The following is a 22,865-nucleotide window of genomic DNA, read 5'->3' as shown; positions in this document are numbered from 1 at the left end:
AATGCAATGATGTGGAGGTGCCAACATCTAATATTTTATTCAGAATAGAACACACATCATAGATCAAAAGTTTAAACTGAGAGAATGTATCATTTTAAGGGAAAAATTTGTTGTTTCAAAATTTCATGGCATCAACAAATCCCAAAAAAGTTGGGACAAGGCCATTTTCTACCACTGTGTGGCATCCCCCCCTTCTTCTTACAACACTCAACAGATGTCTGGGGAAAGAGGAGAGCAGTTTCTCAAGTTTAGATACAGGCCTCTAACTGTTCAATCGTCTTGGGCCTTCTTTGTCACACCTTCCTTTTTATGATGTTAGTGGTGTCTTTCCAGACATGCAAGCTGCCCATGCCACAAGCACTCACGCAACCCCAAACCATCATAACACCATTCTGGTATTGCTGCACTATCTTTCTGCGCAACAATGGTGGAACTGGTCACCCTCTTACCATCTTGGCTTCAGAGAGACACTGACACTCTGAGAAGCTCTTTTTATACCCAATCATGTTGTCAATTGACCTAATTAGTGTTAATTGGTCTTCCAGCTCTTTGTTATATGCTCAATTTCCTTTTTCCAGCCACTTATTGCTACTTGTCCCAACTTTTTTGGGATTTGTTGACACTGTGAAATTTTGAATCAACATATTTTTCCTTTAAAATGTTGCATTTACTCAGATTAAACTTTTGATCTGTCATCTATGTTCTATTACGAATAAAATATTGACATTTGCCATCTCCACATCATTGCATTCAGTTTTTATTCACAATCTGTTTAGTGTCCCAAACTTTTTGGAATCCGGTTTGTATTAAATGGAAAAAGTATATCGAAAATGCAAAAAAAAATGTTTAAATTACTTAAGATACTTGATTATTTTATTGATCTTTGTAGTCATTTTATACATTTTTTATTAGAATCATCACTAATGATGTAAATGTGTATAATGCAGATAAACAGCTTTTCAGTTACTACAGCAATGTCACCATCCCCAACTAATAGCACTTCTTCATAATCAAATCCAACAAAAGACAATCCATTTGAAAATCATCTTAAACAATCATGCAGTTTAAAAAATTCATCATAAATAAATAAAAGCATCATAATGCTGCATCCGCCACAGGCTCTGTGTACTGTGGGGAGATCAGCGGGTGGTGCTATGCAGAGTAGCTTCTGGCAGGCCTGTTGCCCCTGGTAAAAAGACATTGTTGTGTTGTTTATTGTTGTTGTATTGTTGTCATTATAATATAGTTTACGCTTGTGTTTAATGCATTGTAAATGTTTATGTTTGTGTTGTGTGCTTGTCCATGCTCCTTGTATATCTTTCCTTTTGGTGCTTACCTTTGCATCTTTGAGTAAGTGCTGCTCTGGGAGCTGGTTTGAATCTTAAAAATACTATGTTGTACTTTCCTAATATATGATAACATAATCAAAGATATTTTAGGATAGTTGTAATAACTCTGCTTGGATCAGCTGATTAAGAAATCCTATAATATGAACTTAAGTTGATCTGCTCTGGGTGAGAGTGTTTGCTAAATGTGTCAGAAGTAATCCCTGTTTTGGTATTGTATGTGTATTGTGCCTTGTTTCCCTCCTGTCTCCCCTAGCCACGCCCCCACACCTGCGTGCTGTTTAGCATGTCATCGGCTCAAAGGTGCCATTATTTAAGCCCTCTGTGCAGTTTGTTATTCATTGTGTGTTTGTTTCTGTACCATCCTCTGTTTTTATGTTCAGTTATGTTCATTTACTATGGTTTTGTTCATTAAACTATCATTTCACCTCAGCGATTGCTTCCTCCCCTTTGAACTGACAATGTAAGGAAGCAGCGAGGTGGTGTAAGGGCTGTCCAGGGTTTGAGTCAAGCCTCAGCACCATGCTCCTTGGAGGTTCCTGAATCAGCACAGTGCTCTCCTGCAATTACCAAGCACCACAGAACAAATTAAACATGCATCTCATGCCCAAGTGGGACATGGCCTAGCACAGAGTAGTGGGTTTCCTTTTGCTCTTGTGCTGGGTTTGCCCACCTATGCTTCCCCACTGCTTTATGGACCTTGTTTTGTCTGGTTTTCTTGTCTTGTTCTCCCCAGTTGTTTATACTTACTGTCTGTGTAATAACTTATTTTGTTTTCTAGGACTTTGTGCCCTGGTATTCTTTCACTATTCACAAATGAATACATCCCAATCTGTGTCTCACGGTCTGCAGTTTGTACAAATACAGTTACATTCATAAATACATGTTTTTGGTTTTCATAGATATACCACAATTTTATGCAAAAATAAATACATTTGTTTAAATTTACATTGCAAATATTTGTAAAGTTGAAGTCTCAAATTTAAAATGTATTTTTAAAATGTAGAATCTGCGTTTGTGGATCAAGTCACTCACGTGTTTTCCGTGACGTGCGGGTTTTTGGATTTTGAGACTTTCCTTTTGTATTTCACCCGATCCACATACAAATGCAGCCTGATCGAGAAGGGTATCTCTGCAGGCCGGAGGCAGCTCCAAGTGAGCGCGGAAGAACATTTTAAGCACGACTCAAGCACGTCGCTGGCTCCGAGATATGTAGTTGGCATAAAGGCTCTGGAGATGACCCAGAGGCTAAAGAAACCTTTTTATTTGTTTTTAAAAACAGGGCTGATATGGAGCTGTTTCTGAAAGCTTGTGTTGATGAGCAGGGTCTCAGGGTCAATGCAATGTCTGTGTTTACGCCATGCCCCTCACCCCAGAATTTTTAAGGCATGTAAACTGGACTGTAGCTGGCCCCTCACCTCAATTCTTAAGGCACCGATACTAGACTATGGTTCAGACAGTGTGTATAGTTTGATACTTTTAGAAACCTAGGCTGTCTGGTTCACTGTGATATCCTGCTTTGTTTAAAATGCCCTGCACAAAATAGGTATCCTAGTTATTTTCTTTCTTCTAACAAATTTCTATAACTAATGCAGCTCAGATTGCTCTGTTTGAGCATTGTTTGGAAGTTTAAGAGAATGTCAGTGAGTTCTTTGGGACATTGTGTTAGATTATTGTGTATTTTGTAGTACAGCTGTGTGCCTGGTGACCATATAATAACTGTTCTGTTTTCAGTGTTAATATTGTACCTGGGGCGGCACGGTGGTGCAGCAGGTAGTGTCGCAGTCACACAGCTCCAGGGGCCTGGAGGTTGTGGGTTCGATTCCAGCTCCGGGTGACTGTCTGTGAGGAGTTGGTGTGTTCTCCCCGTGTCCGCGTGGGTTTCCTCCGGTTTCCTCCCACAGTCCAAAAACACACATTGCAGGTGGATTGGTGACTCGAAAGTGTCCGTAGGTGTGAGTGTGTGTGTCTGTGTTGCCCTGTGAAGGACTGGCGTCCCCTCCAGGGTGTATTCCCGCCTTGCGCCCGATGATTCCAGGTAGGCTCTGGACCCCCCGCGACCCTAAATTGGATAAGCGGTTACAGATAATGGATGGATGGATGGATAGTGTACCTTGCAAACATTGAGTACATTATATGGAGTACATTTTCAGCATCATGTGATTTACAGACTTGTTTGTGTTTGGCTTAATATGTGAAATTCTTGCAATAAAAAGAGAATAACCGTTTAACTGAGACCTACATGTACTGAGAATGATAATGTTTGCTCACATATAGGCTACTGCTCACTTCCTAACAAGAGACATGACAGTAAATATGGGTTCATCAGCACAGCTCAGTGCTGGGGTGCTCTATATTCTTCGCCTGGCATTAGGTTCATGTTAATCTACTCCAGAGAATCCAATTCTATTGTCAGTATTTCTCTACAGGGATTAGAGAGGCAGTGCACGTTTGCACATCTGTGTTAGTAATGGGTGCAGCTTAATGTAGAATACATTCATTACAAATTTGTCCTCAAATATTTGTACATATGGTGTATTTCTGAAATAAATTAAACTGAATAAATGAACTGTACAAAAATAAATTGGACTGGTGTGTTCCTGCCTTGCACCCAGTGATTCCGGTAAGACTCCGGACTGGACCCACCGCGACCCTGAATTGGAGAAGCAGTTTCAGACAATGAATGAATGAATGAATGAATGAATGATAGTCCTTCTACAAATTCACATGCACAATCCAGGTAAGAAGAAAGGGAGGCTTTCTGACAGTCTAAGCCAGTGTTATCCAATTCTGATCCTATTCTACCACCTAACTTGTAGCTACATGCACTGACTATATTGTCATATACACCCACTATGACTGAGTGCTCATGGTAGGTTTGCTGAATATTATGATTATTTGCAAATTATTAGCACCATTTCTCCCGTGTCCATTAATGGAAGGTAAACTTGCTGGTTTCCGCCCACTTGCTGCGTACGCCCCTCCCACTTGCTGGCCTCCGGCCTGGAGAGATATGTAGTTGTGTGTGTGGAGGTCTGATACACAAATGTGGCCAGCAGGCGAACAAGCCACCCCTAGGTGGCACTGTTTTCCCCCCCAGTGTCTCAGGACTGACCTGTTGCTCTCAGGGCCGCAGCTAAACAACCCCCTGTAGACGGGACTATGACTCCATAGGCTGCCGCAGTAAATGATATACAGCTAACTCTGGCTGATGATTGGCTAAATAAAAGTGATGACCAATGTCGCATTTTCTGTATCGGAGCCGTGGGGTATCTGCCTCTCCCTGCAGCAGAGGGAGAGCATCTGTCTGAAACAAATCACCCGTTTTAACAATCCAATCTCAAAATTACGAAACATATCAGTCCAATAAGCAATAATGATTTTAACGTATTTTATTTGACAACCCTGGTCTGCAGCGAAATTAGGGAAGTTCCGCTGGATTTTAACGTCGTTTAATTTAGGGCACCTTCAAAAGTGTTCCACGGTGATCCCCCTCCTAACGGTCTGTGATTTAAAGCTGAATTCAGCGGCTTGGGCGGGTTTTTTTCGAACTTCCACATTAAATGCTGCGCAAATGCATCTCCATTTAAGTTGGTCCCACACGTCCTAAAACAACAGTTCACCTGCTGGCCTCATTTGTGGATCCGTGCTCCGGTTTCCAAAAAAAACACATTGGTAGGTGGATTAGTAACTGAGAAAGTTTCCATAGGTATGAGTGAATGTGTGAGTGTGTGTCACCCTGTGAAGGACTGGCGCCCCCTCCAGGGTGTGTTCCTGCCTTGTGCCCAGTGTGTCCAGGTAGGCTCCTGACCCACCGGGACCCTGAACTGGATAAGTGGTTACAGACAATTAATGAATGTATTAATTATTCTTAGTGCTGCAGTGACATTGACGTGTTGGTGGATTAGTGTGTGTGTATGTGTTCTAGTATGAGTTGATCAGACACAGCAATGTAGCTAGAGTGTTTAAAGCCCTCAGTGTCACTTCTGGACTGAGAATAGCCCATCAATCAAAAATATTCAGCCAACAGTGTCCAGTGGATGGTGTCCTATAATAAAATGTTTGGTAAAATGGACAGTGAATGTAGATACAAGGTAGGTGCTCCTAACCCAGTGATTATTCAGTGTATTATCCATAGTGAACTTCTGTCTGTTTATATGATAACTCATGTCAGTCCATACTGTACAACATCATAGGCCTTTATCCTGTAACACCAGTAAAGCATATTTGAAATATTTGAGAGAGAGAGAGAGAGAGAGAGAGTGAGAGAGAGAGAGAGAGAGCCCTAGGTTACCTATATTCCATGTACATAGAGGCATACACCCAAGCCTACATTCTCATGTTTCTGAAAATCATTTTTAAACACACTGTATTCTACAGGGACACAGACACGTTCTCACCGCCCTCCGTCTTTGGTTTTGACTGAATTCAACATGGCCAGGTCGGGAATGTGACCCCCACTCCGACATGTTACTATCTGCCCATTCGTAGCGCTGCCAGGAATTCTCAGTCGGGAGTGGCACATTCCACATCCTGGGATTTGGCTCTTCCATACATGGTAAGCTTCACATGATGATGTAACGTCCCACCTCTAAACAAACATAGGAAATGGGCTCTTATCGACCAAAAGCCCTCGGATGTGATTGGTACATTTCAGTCGAAGCCCCGCCTCTCTTTCTCTCTAGTACAAAGTGACCGCCCTGTCCGAGTGAACTTCTAAGAAAGCTTCTCTTTCGCCTTACTCGGTGGGCTCGAGACGGCTTCCAGGTGCTCGCTCACAGCTTCAAATAGTTTTTAGTGAACAACATTAGCTAAATATGCCGGTGCAGGTCGTCATGCAGGGCCCTGGACCTTGGGGCTTTAGACTTGTCGGGGGAAAAGACTTCGAGCAGCCCCTCACTATTTCGCGGGTGAGTAGTGTGTTGCTACATAGTTTTCTTCGTGTATTTGTGTGCAGTTATGGGCCCAATGAAAGACGGGTGTTTGCAGTACTTCTTTCTAAATGTTTCGAAGTTTTAGTTCGAATAAGTTCAGAATAGTTCATAATTGTAGCTTTTAGGACTTTGAGGCTTAGCCTGGTGAGCTGCTCGAGTTTTTCCTAATTTGTTATATTTAATAAAACCATTTGGTTCCAATGCATTGACCTCCATATAAGAGATTACAGCTATGCCATCGGCCCAGCACCATATGGTGGCTAGTGCTAAGGTAACGGTTACTGTATGTGCTGTAACTTTCCAATACCAGTCCTAATCTTATGAGTTTCTAAATATGTTCTTCTCGGCCCTGCCTTTGACACAACATATTCATATAGGGCCTTTATTAAGTAACCACATCTGCCCCAAGCTGACTGTTACTTGTTTGGTACTTAGTATGGGACCTTACCCTTAACTTCCCTTAAATACAGATATCCCTCCCATGAATGTTTTTTTTTCTCACCAGGGAGTGGACAACATATTGAATGTCATCACAATATACATGTAAACGCCCAGTAAGCCCAGCTAACATCATCTTCTGGCCTGTTCTTTCTCCAGGTGACCCCTGGAAGTAAAGCTGCCCAGGCCGATCTTTGTATTGGGGATATGATCCTTTCCATTGACGGAGAGCCAGCTGAAGGCATGACTCACTTGGAAGCCCAGAACAAAATCAAAGGCTGCGTGGATGAAATGGTCCTTTCCATTGACCGGTACATTGCAGAGTGTTTTTCAGTGGTTTGCATCACTGAAAATTATACATATCAAAGATAGAACTGATCCAAACTGAAAGCTGAAATTCTCTTTCTTTATAGTGAAGTATTAGATGCAGTGTGGGAATGAGTTTCATTGGCATCAGGTCTCTACTAATTTTCTTCTAAAGTCGTTGAGTGAAATGAACCCAACACGTTTGCCACGTTTGTTCGTTTGCCGTGTGAATGTTCACTGGATGTTATCTTCGCTTGTTAGACACACTTCACGGTTCCCTGTTGCAAGTTTCTGTTCTGTTATTAATTAGAAATACCTGGAGTATTGCCATGAAACAAGGAGCACTGAAATGTTGCTTTGTTTATTATAAACTGATATTGTAATGAAGCCTGTTACAGATTAATTTTTTCTTTGATCCATTCTTAGGTCAGAATCTAAAATGTGGTCTCCACTGGTTTCGGAAGAGGGGAAGTCTCATCCATATAAAATGAATCTGGCAACAGAACCACAGGTGTGTGTGTATGTATATATATGTGTGTGTGTGTGTGCTGTTAGCTTTTAAAAGGACCTTTGACCAAGTCTTTTGGTTTTACAATGGTCCCTTGAGGCATGCAAAGAGATAGATATACAAAACAGAGCTTTATGTCAAAGACAAAAAACAAACAGAGGCAGGGCACCCAAGCTGCCAAAATGAAGTCATTATTTATATACAAACAAACTACATCCATGGAGACTGGAGTTTATGAGCCAGACCATGACGCAATGAATATTTCCTGCAGGCTTGGAAATTTAAGGTCAAAGATTGAACGTTTAGCGGAAGCGTATGTACTTGTCTCTGGGGAGCAGGAGGTTTAATGTTTCAAATTCTATCTGTCTCAGTGGGAAGGATGTTCTGACTAGATAAAGCACTTGATGTGCTTAAGGAATGCAGTGTGGTGTCCTACTGCCCAGTGTGTAAGAGAATGATAAAGAGCCTCATAGACCAACACTTTCCACAATGTGGGATGTGCAGTTCTTTTGTGTAATAGGATTAAGAGCTTCATGGACTACAGTTTTTAAAATGTGAGCTGTGAAAATGATTTTATTTATTTATTTATTTTAGGTCAGAATGGAAAACTTGTTTATAGTCTGTATTCTTGTCTGAATCGTAATGTGTGTGTGTATGTGTATATATATATATATATATATATATATATATATATATATATATATATATATATATATATATATATATATATATTTATGTTCTGAATCTGATTCTATGAACATGTACTATGTGGGTAAAACAAATTGCACAAATGAATAATGTGCATAGTGTGTGGAAATGGGTTTCCACACACTTTATACTCCCTCTGGTTTCTGTGACCTTTTACTACTTTCTCTCTACAGGAAGTGAAACACATAGGCTCTGCTCACAACAGGAGTGCTCTCCCGTTCAATTCACCTGGTTCGAAGGTGGTTACTAACCAGTACAATAATCCAGCTGGCTTGTACTCTTCTGAGAACATCAAGACCTTTAACAGCGCTGTTGATGATGTCAAGACCATTGCCACATCTACTGAATCCAGTCATGTGTAAGCATTGCACAGATTGTTGGTACTTGTCTGTGATGTACTCGTTTGATTTTTACAAGCCCTAAACGTAATTACAAGACTTTTTTGAGAATGCATGATTATTTTCTTTGGTTGTAATATCAGGTAAATCATTTGTGCTCCATTTTCAGCCCAGATCCCTCAAAACCTGGCCATCAGAGACCACCACTTGCCACTGATTCTGAAGTTTACAAAATGCTGAAAGAGAACCAAGAGACGGATGAGCCTCCTCGGCAGTCTGCATCATTCAAAGTCCTGCAGGAGATCCTCGAGACTGGTACATAACCACGTGTGCATTCGGTTTACACACAGAATTAATACACATCAGCCACAAGATTAAAACCATTAACAGATAATCACATTACAGTGCACCTGTCAAGAGTGGGATATATAGGGCAGCAAGTGAAGAGTCGGTTTTTGAAGTTGTTGGATGCAGAAAAACTGGAAAAGAATTAGGATCTAAGAGACTTTTACGAGGCCAAATTGTGATGGACATTTTCTTTAGGTCAGAGCATCTCCAAAACATTTGCAGGTCTTATTGGATGTTCCCAGTATGCAGTAGTGAGTACTTAGCAAATGTTGCCCAAGGAAAGACAACAGATGCGTCTGCAATAGGGTCATAGGCATGTAATGTTCATTTGAGGCACGAGGGAGCAAAAGGGTCAGCACCAACCTCACAGTAAGCTACGGTGCACAGAAACTTCCTTTAGAACCTGTAGCCTAGACCCCTTGATCAGATAATTTTGCTTTTTCCTGCTTCCAAAATCAACTTTAAGGAATGATGGTTGACTTGCTGCTTAAAATATCCCACCCTACAGCAGTTGTTTTAATGTCATAGTGGTACACAACATTAAGCTGTTTCTTTGTGGAGTGAGACTTGAAGTGGTCCACTGTAAAGCAGGTGGAAACATCACTGGTTGGTGCTGTCATTGAGCTTTGGTTCGTTTGAGAGAAATCATGAGCATGGAACTGTATAAATCTTCTTTCCTCCAGGTGATCCTGAAAAACCTTCTGGCTTCAGAAGTGTGAAACCTCCCACTACAAAAATAGCTTCTTCTGTGGGCAAAGCTGAGAAACTCTCCATATGTGACAACTGTGGATCAGGAATTGTGTAAGTAGTAATAATTAATATTGCATTCTACTGTTCCCTGTACAGAACAGTTTAAGAAGAAAATAGAATAATATTTAAAAACAAATTGAGAAACCTAAAGGACCACAAAATTATAATTAGGTTTTGATGATTGAATGTTTTAATTCATAATAAATACATCAGTCAACGTCCCATATTAGTTTCAATAAATGTTTCTTGGTTAGAAGGCTCCTAAGCGCCTGCAGACTCTACAGGATGTTGTAGTGTCTCCACCTAGCGGACAGTTGTAGAACTCTTCAAAACACTTTTTTTAAACTGCTCCGTATTTACTGGACTTGCTTTTGCCACGAGATTGCGCCACATATCTCTGTTTTGCAATTCGTGTGATGTGTTGTAATTCACTAGGTTCACTTTTTTTTTTTTCAAAACACTTCTGTCCTTTCATGCTTCCTGCTCTAATAGTTTTTGTAATTATACTTATGTTTTCATTTCACAATGTAGGGGGATGGTTGTCAAACTCAGAGATAAGTTCCGACATCCTGAATGCTATGTCTGCTCAGACTGCGGGGTCAATCTGAAACAGAAGGGGCACTTTTTCGTCGAAGACAAAATTTACTGTGAGAAGCATGCGCGTGAACGAGTGACTCCACCTGAGGGTTATGATGTTGTCACAGTCTTCCCAAAGTAGATCCTGCTCCAACACTGCTTCAGAATTGCACATGTCCCTGTTCAGGGAAATTTTACGCAAGAACATCTCCATCACTTCGTCCGGGTAGTTTTCTAGAGGCTAGTGTCAGAATTATTGGGGAGAACGGAACACCAGTTAACTCTTCTCAAACTCAGACTCTCTAGGTTTTGATTACAGTAGTTGGTTACTCCCCATGTATTTTTATTATAAATATATATAATAATAAAAATATGTGGAGACTATCTGTATGAAGTGGTAGCAACATTGTACACATTCCAGAATCGTAGACATTCCATATGTAACAGGGTATTAAAAATGGCACTGCATTAAAGACAGAAATAGGCAGAGACTTTTAAAAACAGAATACCTGACATTTTGCACTTATCTTTATTGATTGGACATGGAATGTATGAATATTTTACTGTAATAAATATTGACCTTTTTGGCACATTTTGCTGAACTGAAAATTTTAACCACTTTACTTTGGTCTCCCGAGAGAATCAGGGGAGCGGCCGTTCTCACGTTACTGGAAAAGTGAAATGTAACAATCTCACAGATTCAGCTTTGTTATAAGCTCCATATATAAGTAAGATCCAAGGATATTCTGTAGTCTCTTACTTGATCAATTAGGGACTTTTTTGTTTTGTTTTGTTTTCATGTCAAGTATTATGCTTCCAGTATCTTTGCTGCAACATTTGTAATAAATAGTAAATGAATCATCTTTTTTTTAAATGTCAGTCATGTACAGCCCGCATTACACTTTTCAATAAATAAATGTTTTCATAAACTTTTTCTCCTAGTTTCCAATAAAATGATGTAAATTGAGGTGTTATATTGTGAGAAGGGGGCGCTGTTTTACACTAACGAATCTAGATGGTCTTTTATGGATGTGGCCCTTACTGGTGGGCACTGCCTGTCCTCATGGATGACTTTAAGAGAATAAACCTGATGGGTTATGATGCAATAACAACTAAGCTACTAAAATCCATCCATCCATCCATCCATCCATAATCCATCCATTATCTGTAATGAGCTTACCTGGAATCATTGGGCGCAAGGCGGGAATACACCCTGGAGGGGGCGCCAGTCCTTCACAGGGCAACACACACACACCTACGGACACTTTCGAGTCGCCAATCCACCTGCAATGTGTGTTTTTGGACTGTGGGAGGAAACCGGAGCACCCGGAGGAAACCCATGTGGACATGGGGAGAACACACCAACTCCTCACAGACAGTCACCCGGAGCGGGAATCGAACCCACAACCTCCAGGCCCCTGGAGCTGTGTGACTGCGACACTACCTGCTGCGCCACCGTGCCGCCCAGCTACTAAAATAATTGTAAACTCAACTATTATTTAAACTCACACATGAGCCACATGCTGCTTTCATAAAAACTGTTGTTTTATCTCTAGCCAAAGACAACAAGTAAAAACGAATACACTGAAATACACATTACAGTATGGAACAGGAATAAGAATTTTGACTGTGATACAAAATGCAGTTATACACCGATCAGCCATCAGATTAAAATGACCTAATGGTTTCTTCATTGTCCATTTTGCACTTTCCACATAGCTGCGCTTTATACTGCAAAAAACCCCAGCAGCGTCTGATACAGTTGCACAAGCCAAAGGTGACATTCACATTTTTATTTAAAAAAAACCTACATTCTGAAGATGTTTCCTGACCATTTGCTAGCTCTCTAGTCTGTCTGCTCAAAACTGGTCTAATATGTTTACTTCATTAAATGGTTAAGAAAAAATAAAATGAAAAGTATTTTCTCAGTCTGGGATGCTTGGCTTGCTTTCTTTCTCTCAGCTCATGGCTATCCCGAGTTTTTAGACTGCGGAGAGAACTGCAAATGTTGAAAATCTGTAGCTGAGATGAAGATATTGCCCTACTCCTGCTCCACATTGACTTATTTTTGCTGTCTCTAATTACTTAAGGTGGAACTGTCTCTAAAATCAAGAGATAGCTAAATAAACAGCTGACAAATGAGTGTCTGTTGTGATTAAAACAGTGAATGAAAACTTACAGTGAAGTTAATCTTTTAAAACATCAATAAAACATAGATTAAAAAAAACAAAAACGCGAGGAGCTTCTGAACATAAACAAACCAGTGAGAACAGAGTCTCCCCGCAATCCCACCATGTCAGTGTCACTGCAGCACTGAGAATTCTCCACCACCCAAATCACTCCGTGGTGCTCTTGTGGGGGTCCTGACCATTGAGGAACAGGATGAAAGAGTGCAAAAAAAGAAAGCAGAACATCTGAAAGACCATGGTCTGTAATTCTGGAACTACAAAATGCACCTACATCCCCAGTGGATCTAATAAAGCGAACAGCGAGAGTAGAAACGGTGTTCTATTTTTGTGTAAAATTGACATAAACAATTTGCTTTGGTGTGAAAATAATTTATTTTATATAAAAAAAATACTGTCCTCAGCACGTGCAGTGATTAATGGCAGAGTTGCGTGTCGTCGAAAAACAAGCCCACCCATTATTTATCAATGTCTCTTGGTTGAAAGCGCGCGCCAGGTTTTCCTGAAAGCTGTGGTCCACGTCCTGCAGCAAGAGCTCAGTGCAGTGTCCTTCCGCCGAGAAACAGCTCGCGCTAGTGTCCAGATCCTCCTTGAAACGGACGTGGTCAGCGATCCTGAGCGTCTCGGTTAGCGCCCAGATGTAGTTGTGCGCGAACCGCAGGGTCTCTATCTTGGTGAGCTTCTGCTCGTCGGGGAAGGTGGGCAGCACGCTGCGGAGCGCGTCCAGCGCGGAGTTCAGGTTGTGCATGCGGTGCCTCTCGCGGTCGTTGGCCTTGGCTCTGCGGTGCGCGCTCCTGCCTGAGCACTGCGTCCTGGGGCGCGCTCTCCGCGCTGTGGAGTTGGGCGACGCCTCGTCGGGGCTGGGCTCGAGTTCACTGCTGGAGATGGTGACCTCTCTGTCCGAGAGCTCTGCCCTCAGGCAAATCGCGGGACGAGCGCGAGAGGCGCACGTGCCATGTCTTTCCAAGGACGCGCAGTGGGGGGACATCCTGTAAAGAAGGTAAACAGAGACACGTTCTAAAGCATAGTGCACGTTCTAAGCACCCCGTGGTCACGTGACATTATTCAAGTCCCCAGTTTCTGGTTGATAGGTTTGGTTTCTTAGGATTATGACAGAGGAAACCCTAGCGGTGGGGCAACAGGTGTCGCTCTCACACAGCTGCAGGTTCCTTGTCTGAAGACTTTGTTCTGTGTGTTCTCCCTGTGTGTGTGTGGGCTTCCTCCGCGTGCTACTGTCTCCTCCTACAGTCCAAGGACAGGTCGGTAGGTGGATTGTCTGTCTATATAGAAGTATGTACTTATATACAGGGCGCCCTGTGATGGACTGGAACCTGCATTGTGCCCAGTGATTCTAGGAAGACTGTAGACTCAAGTAACTGTAATCTGCAAGTTAAAGAGCGGAAATGTATGAAATACGAGAGAGAGTAAGAGCTTGACTAGTACAATAATAATCTAATATAAAATAATATAATAATTAAGGTGACACTTCTTGAAGGAGTGTGTTTCTATTAAAGAGGTGGAGTCAGGGATAAATATGTCACTGTAAATGAAGTATGATTAATAAAACGAGGCTCAGGAGAACGTGTTAATATTAGAAAATTACCAGAAAGTGTGCAAGAATTAACTGGATGAAGAAGCAGGTGTAGTATCTATTGCTCCCTGCAGCTATAAGTCCTCTGAAAGAAGGCGCAGTAACGGAGCTGCATTGGACTTACCTTTACGCAGCAGGCTGTGTCCGTGTAAGGCTCTTCTCGTGGACCCCAGGTCTGACTTCAGCACTGGGAAACGACCTGAGAGCGTGCCTTAATCCCTCTATTTAAATCTCCAGGGACAATAGGCAGGTGATGCTCCCCGGTTGGTTTATGCTCTTTTTATCTTATCTGGAGGGCGCAGAGCAAGCGCGCTGGATGGCAGGGGCCAATCAGATTGCACCGAGGACAGAGCACTTTCTTGTTCCTCCTGCACGCACTAGAGCCTTTTGGCGCACTTCAAAAACCGCTTGTCTTTTTGTACTTGCGTTAGTTATGAATAGGGACAGTCTGAGGCTCTGGTGGTTAAATGAAGGTCTGGAGACTAAGACTAAGAGCACATTTACATTAACAGCAGGCTAAAGTTGTCTTTGAACTGGCCATTTCGCATTTATTCATTTATTATTATCAGGGTAAAAGGTAAAAAAAAGTGGCCACGATTTCAGATGTATTTGCTTATGCTTATATACATCTCCCACCTCATAACGAAGACCTATAGATCAGGTCCCTCTCTCCAGTCCCAGTCTCCTTCATGCGCAAAGAATCGATGTACTCGTCTGTTTACACGTGTATGTTGACCTCGGTGTTACAGCAGTCTGGTAAAGGCTGATACACACAGTTGTAAACAGCCTTCCTTTGAACTTATCCCTAACAGAAATGGATTGATTTTGAGTTAAACTCGTACAAATCTTATTTCTCCACATGACTCCGCTGTGCGCAACAAACCGTTGTTCTCTGTGCGCAGAGATGGTTGCCAGGGGGGAAAAAAGCCTTGAAAGACGTCTCACAGAGGTGTTTATTAACCCCTTCGGACCCAACGTCCATTGCAATGGACATGACATATTTCTGCTTCTAAACCAATAAATACCCTGTAATTGAGTGATGTCAGTAATACAGATTACTGATTGGATCCTGATTAACCAATCACAATCATTTCATGACTTTGACCACACCCTGAGAGAGTAACAGACATCGGAGAAAACAAGCATGGCAGAGCAACTGCAGAGAGGGAGGAGTAAGGGCCCATTTTTAATCAAAAATATAAATTTATGCTCATGCAGGCCAAACAAATTTGCTGTCAGCATAATTGTAAATGTTGCCAGTGATAATATTTGAAGTTGTTTTGAACACGTGATGCAGAGTATAAAGGTGAATACTTCTTTGAACGTCTCGTAAATGAAGAGTTATCAGAAATTGACTCCTTGAATTCAGGAGAGGAGGAGGATAGGACCAGGCCTGAGATAGGTGGTAAGGTGGTTTCTTTGTATGTGGTTTTCATCAGTGTAATGCCTTATATGTAAGATCTAAATGGAATACATAACAGTTCAAGAGAGAGAATACATAAAATGAGTTAAAATGTTATTGTTTTTTTATTAGATTTAGAGAGGGACAGTGGAGAGGTTACATGCATGCCAGAAGAACTTGATGTGGCAGATGAAATTGAGATAGAGGAGACAGACAGTGCAGGGACAGAGGAGGATAGGAGGAGGACAGGAGGATATGACAGAGGATATGCCAAGAGTTTCCATGTACTGGGAAGCTGGGATGGACATTGGTATTTTTCAAAACACCATGCCCTGTGACAGATTCTTCCAGCTCTGGTCACACTTGCATTTGGTCAACAATTTGGAGAAGCCAGCTGAGAACAATGATGTGTTTTTCAAGGTACGTCCTCTCTATGATGCCATACGCCGTAGATGCTTGGAGCTTCCACTAGAGGAGAACCTTTGCATTGATGAACAAATGGTACCATTTCACGGAACTCTGTCTGTCAAGCAATTCATCAAAGGTAAACCACACCCATGGGGGGTGAAAATATACTTCCTGTGTGGGAAAAGTGGCATGGCCTATGACTTCGTGCTGCACCAAGGCACTACAATGGAGCTATCACAACAGCACAGAAAGCAGCTGGGACTTGGAGCTGGAGTGGTGTACCATCTTAGCCAGTGAATCACAGAGGCCAACCACAAATTGTATTTTGACAACTACTTCACAACGTACAATCTTATGGAGCTGGTGGCTGAGAGGAAAATTCATGCCGCTGGGACAGCAAGGGTCTCTCGCTTTGCCAGGCCTCCTCTACAGTCTGACAAAGAGATGACCAAAAAGCCTCGAGGAAGCTGTGATGAAGTTGTAAGCTGTGATGGTAAGGTGGCACTGGTCAAATGGTATGACAACAGACCAGTTCTCATGGCCTCCAACTACGTTTTTATGACATTTTACGCCCATTGTGTTGTGGTGTCCATTGGAATGGACATGAAAAAATACTGTTATAAACATGAGTTAGCAAAAATATGTTTTTTCCACTTTGTTTTTATGTTAGAGAGGAGTCAGAATCAGTTTTTAAAAAAATTTTTGGCCCAGCAGAAAAAATGCCGGTCTGAAGGGGTTAAACCGCTGAAATCCGCGGCGCGTGCCACTCATAATCAGTACAAAAGCCCCCCCTCAGACCCAGAATAGATGATAAAAACAAGCGTGCGCACTGGGCTCTCCAAAGCGGCCGCTGCGCGCTGTGTGTGCAGTGTCAGGGCGCAGAGAGGAGTTCTGAGAATGAATGATTGACCCGAGTTTACCCTCCGCCTCGGGTCTTGATAAATCCTGGTTTATTGGAGAGATGGTGGTGTTCACTGTGGTCGCAAAATATTTGCCATATGTCCGCGAGCTCTCCGCGCTCAGCAGCACTCATCGGCGGTCTGACTAAATATGTATTTTGTAGGATATCTGATAACCATATGCTTTCAATAAACTGGACAAATAAGGCCGGTAGATAGGGGGGATGTCGTCGTGCTGTTGTAAAAGGCTTGAAATAATCCAAAGTAAACCCAATCTCGCCGCTTTACAAATACGAACGGATGCCAGGTCTGAGCTGGGATATCGCGGACAGGTGCGGGTTTGGGGCTGTCAGGTTCCGAGCCCCCGATTTTCCCCCCTCTTTTTTTATCAGTGCCCTGTAATATCCTGCTTGTTATGCAAAGTATGGGCAAACACGGGCGAGCAGTTGCTGTGGAAATCTCAGATATCGACAAAGAGTCGCTCCGAAGGAGATTGAACAATATTTAACAATAAACGGGGCCGAGGAGAGCAGGTGATACCTGCCCTCGCCTTCTTGATTAATACTTCCTCAACTCCTCCACTTTACAATCTGTTGTAACTGTTTATGAAACGAAATCTATTTCTTATTATTTTAGCAAACAGAAGTACCAGGTGGGGCTTTATTTTCATCCTCAGCTTTTGTTTGAAGGACATCTGAAGAGGGCAATCAAAGACTACAACTCGCTGACCAGCTTTTTGCCATCCATTTGTCCTAAACTGGCAGACGAGCTATTGAATTCTTCCCTCTTGTTGAGACGCGGGGAAAAGGCTGCACAGAAAGAAGAAAAGGAAACTTCGCTGGGGAGGAAGAAAAAACACAACTTACAACATTTAATTACAAGCCGGATGCCATATGTACACCTCTTACAAAAACTCGAACAATGTCCATGCTTTTGTGAGGGGAAAACGTGCGCTTTTGGAGACGTGTGCGCTTTTGGAGAGGTGTGCGCATCAAGACCAGAATGATCTTGAGTACACTTCTTGGAAGAAGTAATGCTAGTTTAATGTGCTGTTGAAGCTCTTTTTAGAGTCCTCCCATTGTGCTATAACGCATATGCTTGTGATGACCGAATACACCAATTATAAGTGAATAGCCGAGGACTCCTGGGTAAAGCCCCGCTGCGGTTCAGCAATTGGGGTCACGCAGATTAATCAAGCCCTGGTGCTGTGAATGGGCAAGTTCAAGCGGAGAGTTTAGACACCGGGCCCCATTGGAGTGCCGTGTCTCCTCTGGACTTGCCTCTTTCAAATATTTATGGCCTATATTTATGCCAAAATATAGATATAGACGCAGAATAGTGACATAGACCCTGTCACAGCGTGGATTACACCTGCTCATGTCACACATTCTGTCTAACAGACACACACTTACTTAAGCTCATTAATTCATATGTTTACTGTTTTTTCATTTAAAATAGTGCCATATTTCACAACCTCCTTCACAATCGTAGCCTGATTTTCTAAATGGTAGTAACACATTTCAACTCTGCTTTGGTAAACACATATTATTACTATTTATTTATTTATTTATTTTAATTATAATTTTTTTTTTACATATTCTTCAGGGAGATTACAGGTACTGACATTCAGGAAGAGTACATGTGACTTCAAAAGCCCAACTCTGTACCTTCAAACTCCATTCACTCTCCATTCCAAAGTTAGGACGTTTTCATAAAATAACTTTAGAACTAAATGTACATGCAAGAAATCAGTCGAACCTAAAATCATGTTTCCTTACTGAAGACGTACCCCTGAGGGTCTGGTTAATCTGAGAGTAAAGTGTTAATATCAGGTAGGCTTTGAGAACTGGAATAATGTGAGGGTACAATGTCCATATCAACTCTTAAAAATACAACTTCTCAAATAGGCCTTCAATAGCTTTTTACAGTACTTTAAGCTTTAAAGGTTTTCTCACACTCGTTCATCTTATTCATAAAAACATCCAAAGAACTGGCAGTTAAAGGGTTACTTCAGGAGCCATATAGGGCTGCTCCATGGCATTGATCCAAGGCACTCTTCTTGTTTAGACCTGGTACCTTTATTTTAAAAAGCGGCGTGTTTTGTCTTGTTTTGTCATAGACTAACATTCACTGTTCTAAGTCCTGGAGTCTGCTCAAATTAACCTCACTTTTCTTAGAACTGATGAACATAATAGAGTACTTCAGCACAGAAAACTGTTTGTATTTAGAGTTTTATGAATTAGCTGGTCTTATATTGACTACAGATTAAAACTCACTCATTCATGGTTCAAAAATAGATTGCCATTAAATACAATAAAGATTCAGTCAGTCAGGCCATCAGTGCAAATATTAGATTGCATAATATGACAGTTCTTATTGTAGTTAACGTTGAGATTGAGATTGAAGTGATAAATGTGACAGCCAGTTACATGTTACCTCTAAAGTCTACCCTCAAGGAACCCAGTTTGTCCTTCTATGACATGGTTCTATGACACTGTTTCCATCTGGGACCTCACTGCTAAGAGTATTTAATCTTTTTAAATAGAAATCAGGTAAACATTAGCAAACACACTTTGTGCATTCTGAAGAGAATTAAGCTTTTTTAACACATACAGGGAAACCCAGAACTTTTTCAGACATTACACAGAGGAGCTGTATTTGTGAACACGGATGTGCATAACAGTTACCCAGTATTTATACTGCCAGCTTCCCAGTACAAACTCTGGGTAATGTCCAAGTGAAAAGAGCTGGTAATGTTCCAGAGAATTCGCAGTGAATTCATGCCATGCTTGTTGTGCACACTACACAGGCAGTGCCTGAAATATGTGGAATATTATATTATAAGTGAACCTGACACCAAAAAACTCCAGCTGTACGTGATGTGCGAAAAGGTAACTCCAGAACATGTCCAGATCCAAACGCTTCAGACATTTCCCAGAGTTCATATGTGAAAACGGGTAACTGCTACATCTCCACAGGTAGCTTATCACTGCTTAGCTAGGTCTGGCTAGCACACAAACCCTCATAGTAATTATGTATTTTACGTAGTTATGGTGCATTTCCACAGCATGGAACCTACACGACTCTACTCAGCTCTTTTGCTTTTCCACTGGCCAAACCTGGTATCTGGTTCCTGGAACCAGGTACATTTTCAGTCCCTGCTCGTGCCGTGTTCCAACAGTGCCTAGTAGGTACTAAATTGTGACGTGTGAACCCTACAGAGCTCTGATTGGCCAGAGAGACATGTCAGTCACAACGAAAGGCAGCACAAATTTGCCACTTGTAAAATCTCTTGAATTAAAGCAGCTTTCACATTTATTTTTATTGGACTCACAACGGCACATCGTAACTTTACCTTTGAAGAGGCTTAAATGCTCCTAGGGCCAATGGCCGACGAAAATTTCCAGCGCAAGTCGAACATTCAACAAGGAAAACTGCGAGAACTGGGCCATGGAGCTACAGCTGTCCTAAGCAGTTAGATTAAAAACAGGGTAGTAAATGTCATTTCACACTAAAAGGTCGTTTTCACCAAACTACATCTCAATCTGGAAGTAATATTTTGCAACCAAATGATTTTTCTAAAGTATGATCATTCTCCATGAGGCAACCACACTGCTAGGCGTCCAACTGAACACAACCAGCTTTTATAATCTCTATAGAAAGATGACTTTGCCCAGTGCCAAGCATGGGCTAGTGTGATATGAATGCACCAGCATTTGGCTATGAAGCAGAGTAATTCATTTCTCTGGAGTGATGGAACTCCATTTAATATCAATGGGCTAAAATGGAGTGATGCTTCTGATTGAAAACAAACAATCCAAAACTGGACTTCACCATGCTAATGCTCTTATGGCTGAATGTAATACAAGCAGGAACATTTCAAACATCTAGTGGGATGCATTATCACACATTATCACACATTACCTCAGAAAATTAAAGGTACTGCAATAAAGTAGAAATAAAATAAATAATACCTATGAACTCCATTTGTTTCAGAAGAAATTTTGGATGAAAAGTTGTCTACACACATTTGGCCTCATCGAGTTATTGTAGCACATGCACTTTGGCAGTGGTTGTGACATCTTACATACCGCACAGAGCTATGCATCCTTAACTTATCCGCAACACTGGTTCATCGGTTCTTAGATAGCATATCTTTTGTGAATCTGGATGCTGGGGAAGGCCTAAAATGTTAACTCATTGCAGTGTCATCATGATCATGCTAGTAGGGGTTACAAACTTTTTACTTCAAATGAAAAGTCTGTGGCATAATATGGCTATGGTTCCTTCTATGGTTTTCTAACTATGGTTTATTCTATCTACATAGCTGAACAAGTCAAGTCTATTTGATCTTATTCTGGTACATGTTTGGCCAGGCCATCAGTTTCATGTTTCCCTCACTTATCACATAAATGGTACACATAATTAATTCAAGGTTTCAACAATATTTTGCCAGTGGCTGAATGATGGATTTGAAAAACTTGGTTATCCTCCATCATAAAGATCTCCAGTTTTGGGCACTTTCGTCTATGTACCCATATCTGAATGATTCCACCTCTGGACTAGAGACTGTGAGATCTCCATTGGCTGAGTTTTTTTAAGACTTGCATGCCTCTTGGGATTGCACCATTCAGGGCGGGTTGGGGGGGGGGGTGGTGTCATTTAGACTGGTATGCAGATAATCAGTGTTTGTATGGCAGTGGCCACCAACTCTCCTTCTAGAGATGTATTTTCCTGCAGAGTTGCATTCCAAACTGCATCTAACATGCTGCCCTCTCTTATCTATATATCATTGCTGTCTAAAAAAATACACGTATCTCCATTTTTGTCCATTTTTGCTGAATACAGCAATTTCATAATGAATCAACCAATTAAAATGCTCCAAAATTAATTCATTCATTGTCTGTAACCGTTTGTTCAGTTCAGGGTCATCATGGGTCTAGTACACACCCTGCAGGGTACACACATCCATCAAAATGAATCACACTCTCACACCTATGGACGCATTTTAAGAAGCCAAATCCACCTACCAATGTGCGTTTTTGAGCCGTGGGAGAAATTTGAAAGAATTAAATCATTAATTCATTATCTATGATTGCTTATTCAGCTCAGGGTTGCAGTGGGTCCATAGCCTGCCCTGAATCACTGGGCGCAAGGCAGGGACACACACGAATGAGGCGCCAGTCAATCACAGGGAGACACACACACTGGTTATCTGTGGACACTTTTACATGGTCAATCCACCTAACAGCGTGTGTTCTTGGAAGGAGGAGACCAGGGCAGCTGCAGGAAGCCCACATGGACACAGGTAGAACACACCAAACTCCTCACAGACAGTCATCTGAGGCAGGACTCGAACACAAAACCCCAGGACCCTGGAGCTGTGTGGCAGCCACCCTACCTGTTACGTCACCATGCCACCCTGCTCATTTTTTTATTTTACATGGACTTCTTTTGAAAGTTAAGAAAGTTTTTTTTCCTTCACCTATAAAGTTACATATTTGGAGATATGTGCTCTTTTGGACAGCTACGATATCTGATCTACAAAAAATCAAGGACTTCTGAACAAGTTAATATGTATGAACAGAGGGGTTAGACTGTAGTTGAAACACACAGTGGGACACATTGTTTAATCCCCCCTTTACTTAATGGCATGTGGTGCTTTTGTCCTCTTCACTGATCTTAAATCCACTGTGGGGTGAACCTTTGGCCCAATCAGGACACGTGTGGATTCCTCCACTAAAACTGGCAGTTACTTCTTCCGAAATAATCATCTCATGTCAGAGTGCCAGTACTGGAGGGATGGGAGTGTTTCTTCTGGAAGGACTTTCAGTGTAAAACCTGTGCCAAGTCGAACTGATGAATTGAAGTATACATTGGAGAAATACACTTCTACTTTATGTTTTTGGCTGTTTCCACTAGGGGTCTCCACAGAGGATCATTCACTGAAGGACAGATTTCTTTAGTGGCAAGCATCAGTTTGTTTACTTTGGATGGTGGTAATAGTGCCATTGCCTTTCAAGTCCATTCTGCAGAGTACTCCAGGACATAGAAAAACACTTCAGGCAGGTAATTATACAGGCAGCATTTGCTGTAACATCTACAACATCTGCAAGTTCATTCATTC

General features: G+C 41.7%; 2 protein-coding genes across 2 annotated transcripts; one reads left to right on the top strand and one right to left on the bottom strand.

The window, feature by feature from the left end:
- The first annotated feature begins 6,054 nt into the window (after nt 1-6,054).
- pdlim1 (PDZ and LIM domain 1 (elfin)) lies at nt 6,055-11,179 on the top strand. Its single transcript, XM_066679945.1, has 7 exons — nt 6,055-6,256; nt 6,878-7,029; nt 7,451-7,535; nt 8,414-8,598; nt 8,748-8,893; nt 9,610-9,727; nt 10,208-11,179. The coding sequence occupies exons 1-7, from the start codon at nt 6,164-6,166 to the stop codon at nt 10,392-10,394; spliced, it is 966 nt and encodes a 321-aa protein (XP_066536042.1). The 5' UTR covers nt 6,055-6,163; the 3' UTR covers nt 10,395-11,179.
- Nucleotides 11,180-12,838: 1,659 nt separating this feature from the next.
- neurog3 (neurogenin 3) lies at nt 12,839-13,426 on the bottom strand. The gene has a single exon (XM_066679204.1). The coding sequence runs from the start codon at nt 13,424-13,426 to the stop codon at nt 12,839-12,841; it is 588 nt and encodes a 195-aa protein (XP_066535301.1).
- Between the last annotated feature and the right edge of the window lie 9,439 nt (nt 13,427-22,865).

This window comes from Hoplias malabaricus, chromosome 8 (genome assembly GCF_029633855.1).
Source record: "Hoplias malabaricus isolate fHopMal1 chromosome 8, fHopMal1.hap1, whole genome shotgun sequence".
In the NCBI taxonomy this organism is placed as follows: Eukaryota; Metazoa; Chordata; class Actinopteri; order Characiformes; family Erythrinidae; genus Hoplias; species Hoplias malabaricus.
This window is presented reverse-complemented; position numbering and strand designations above follow the sequence as displayed.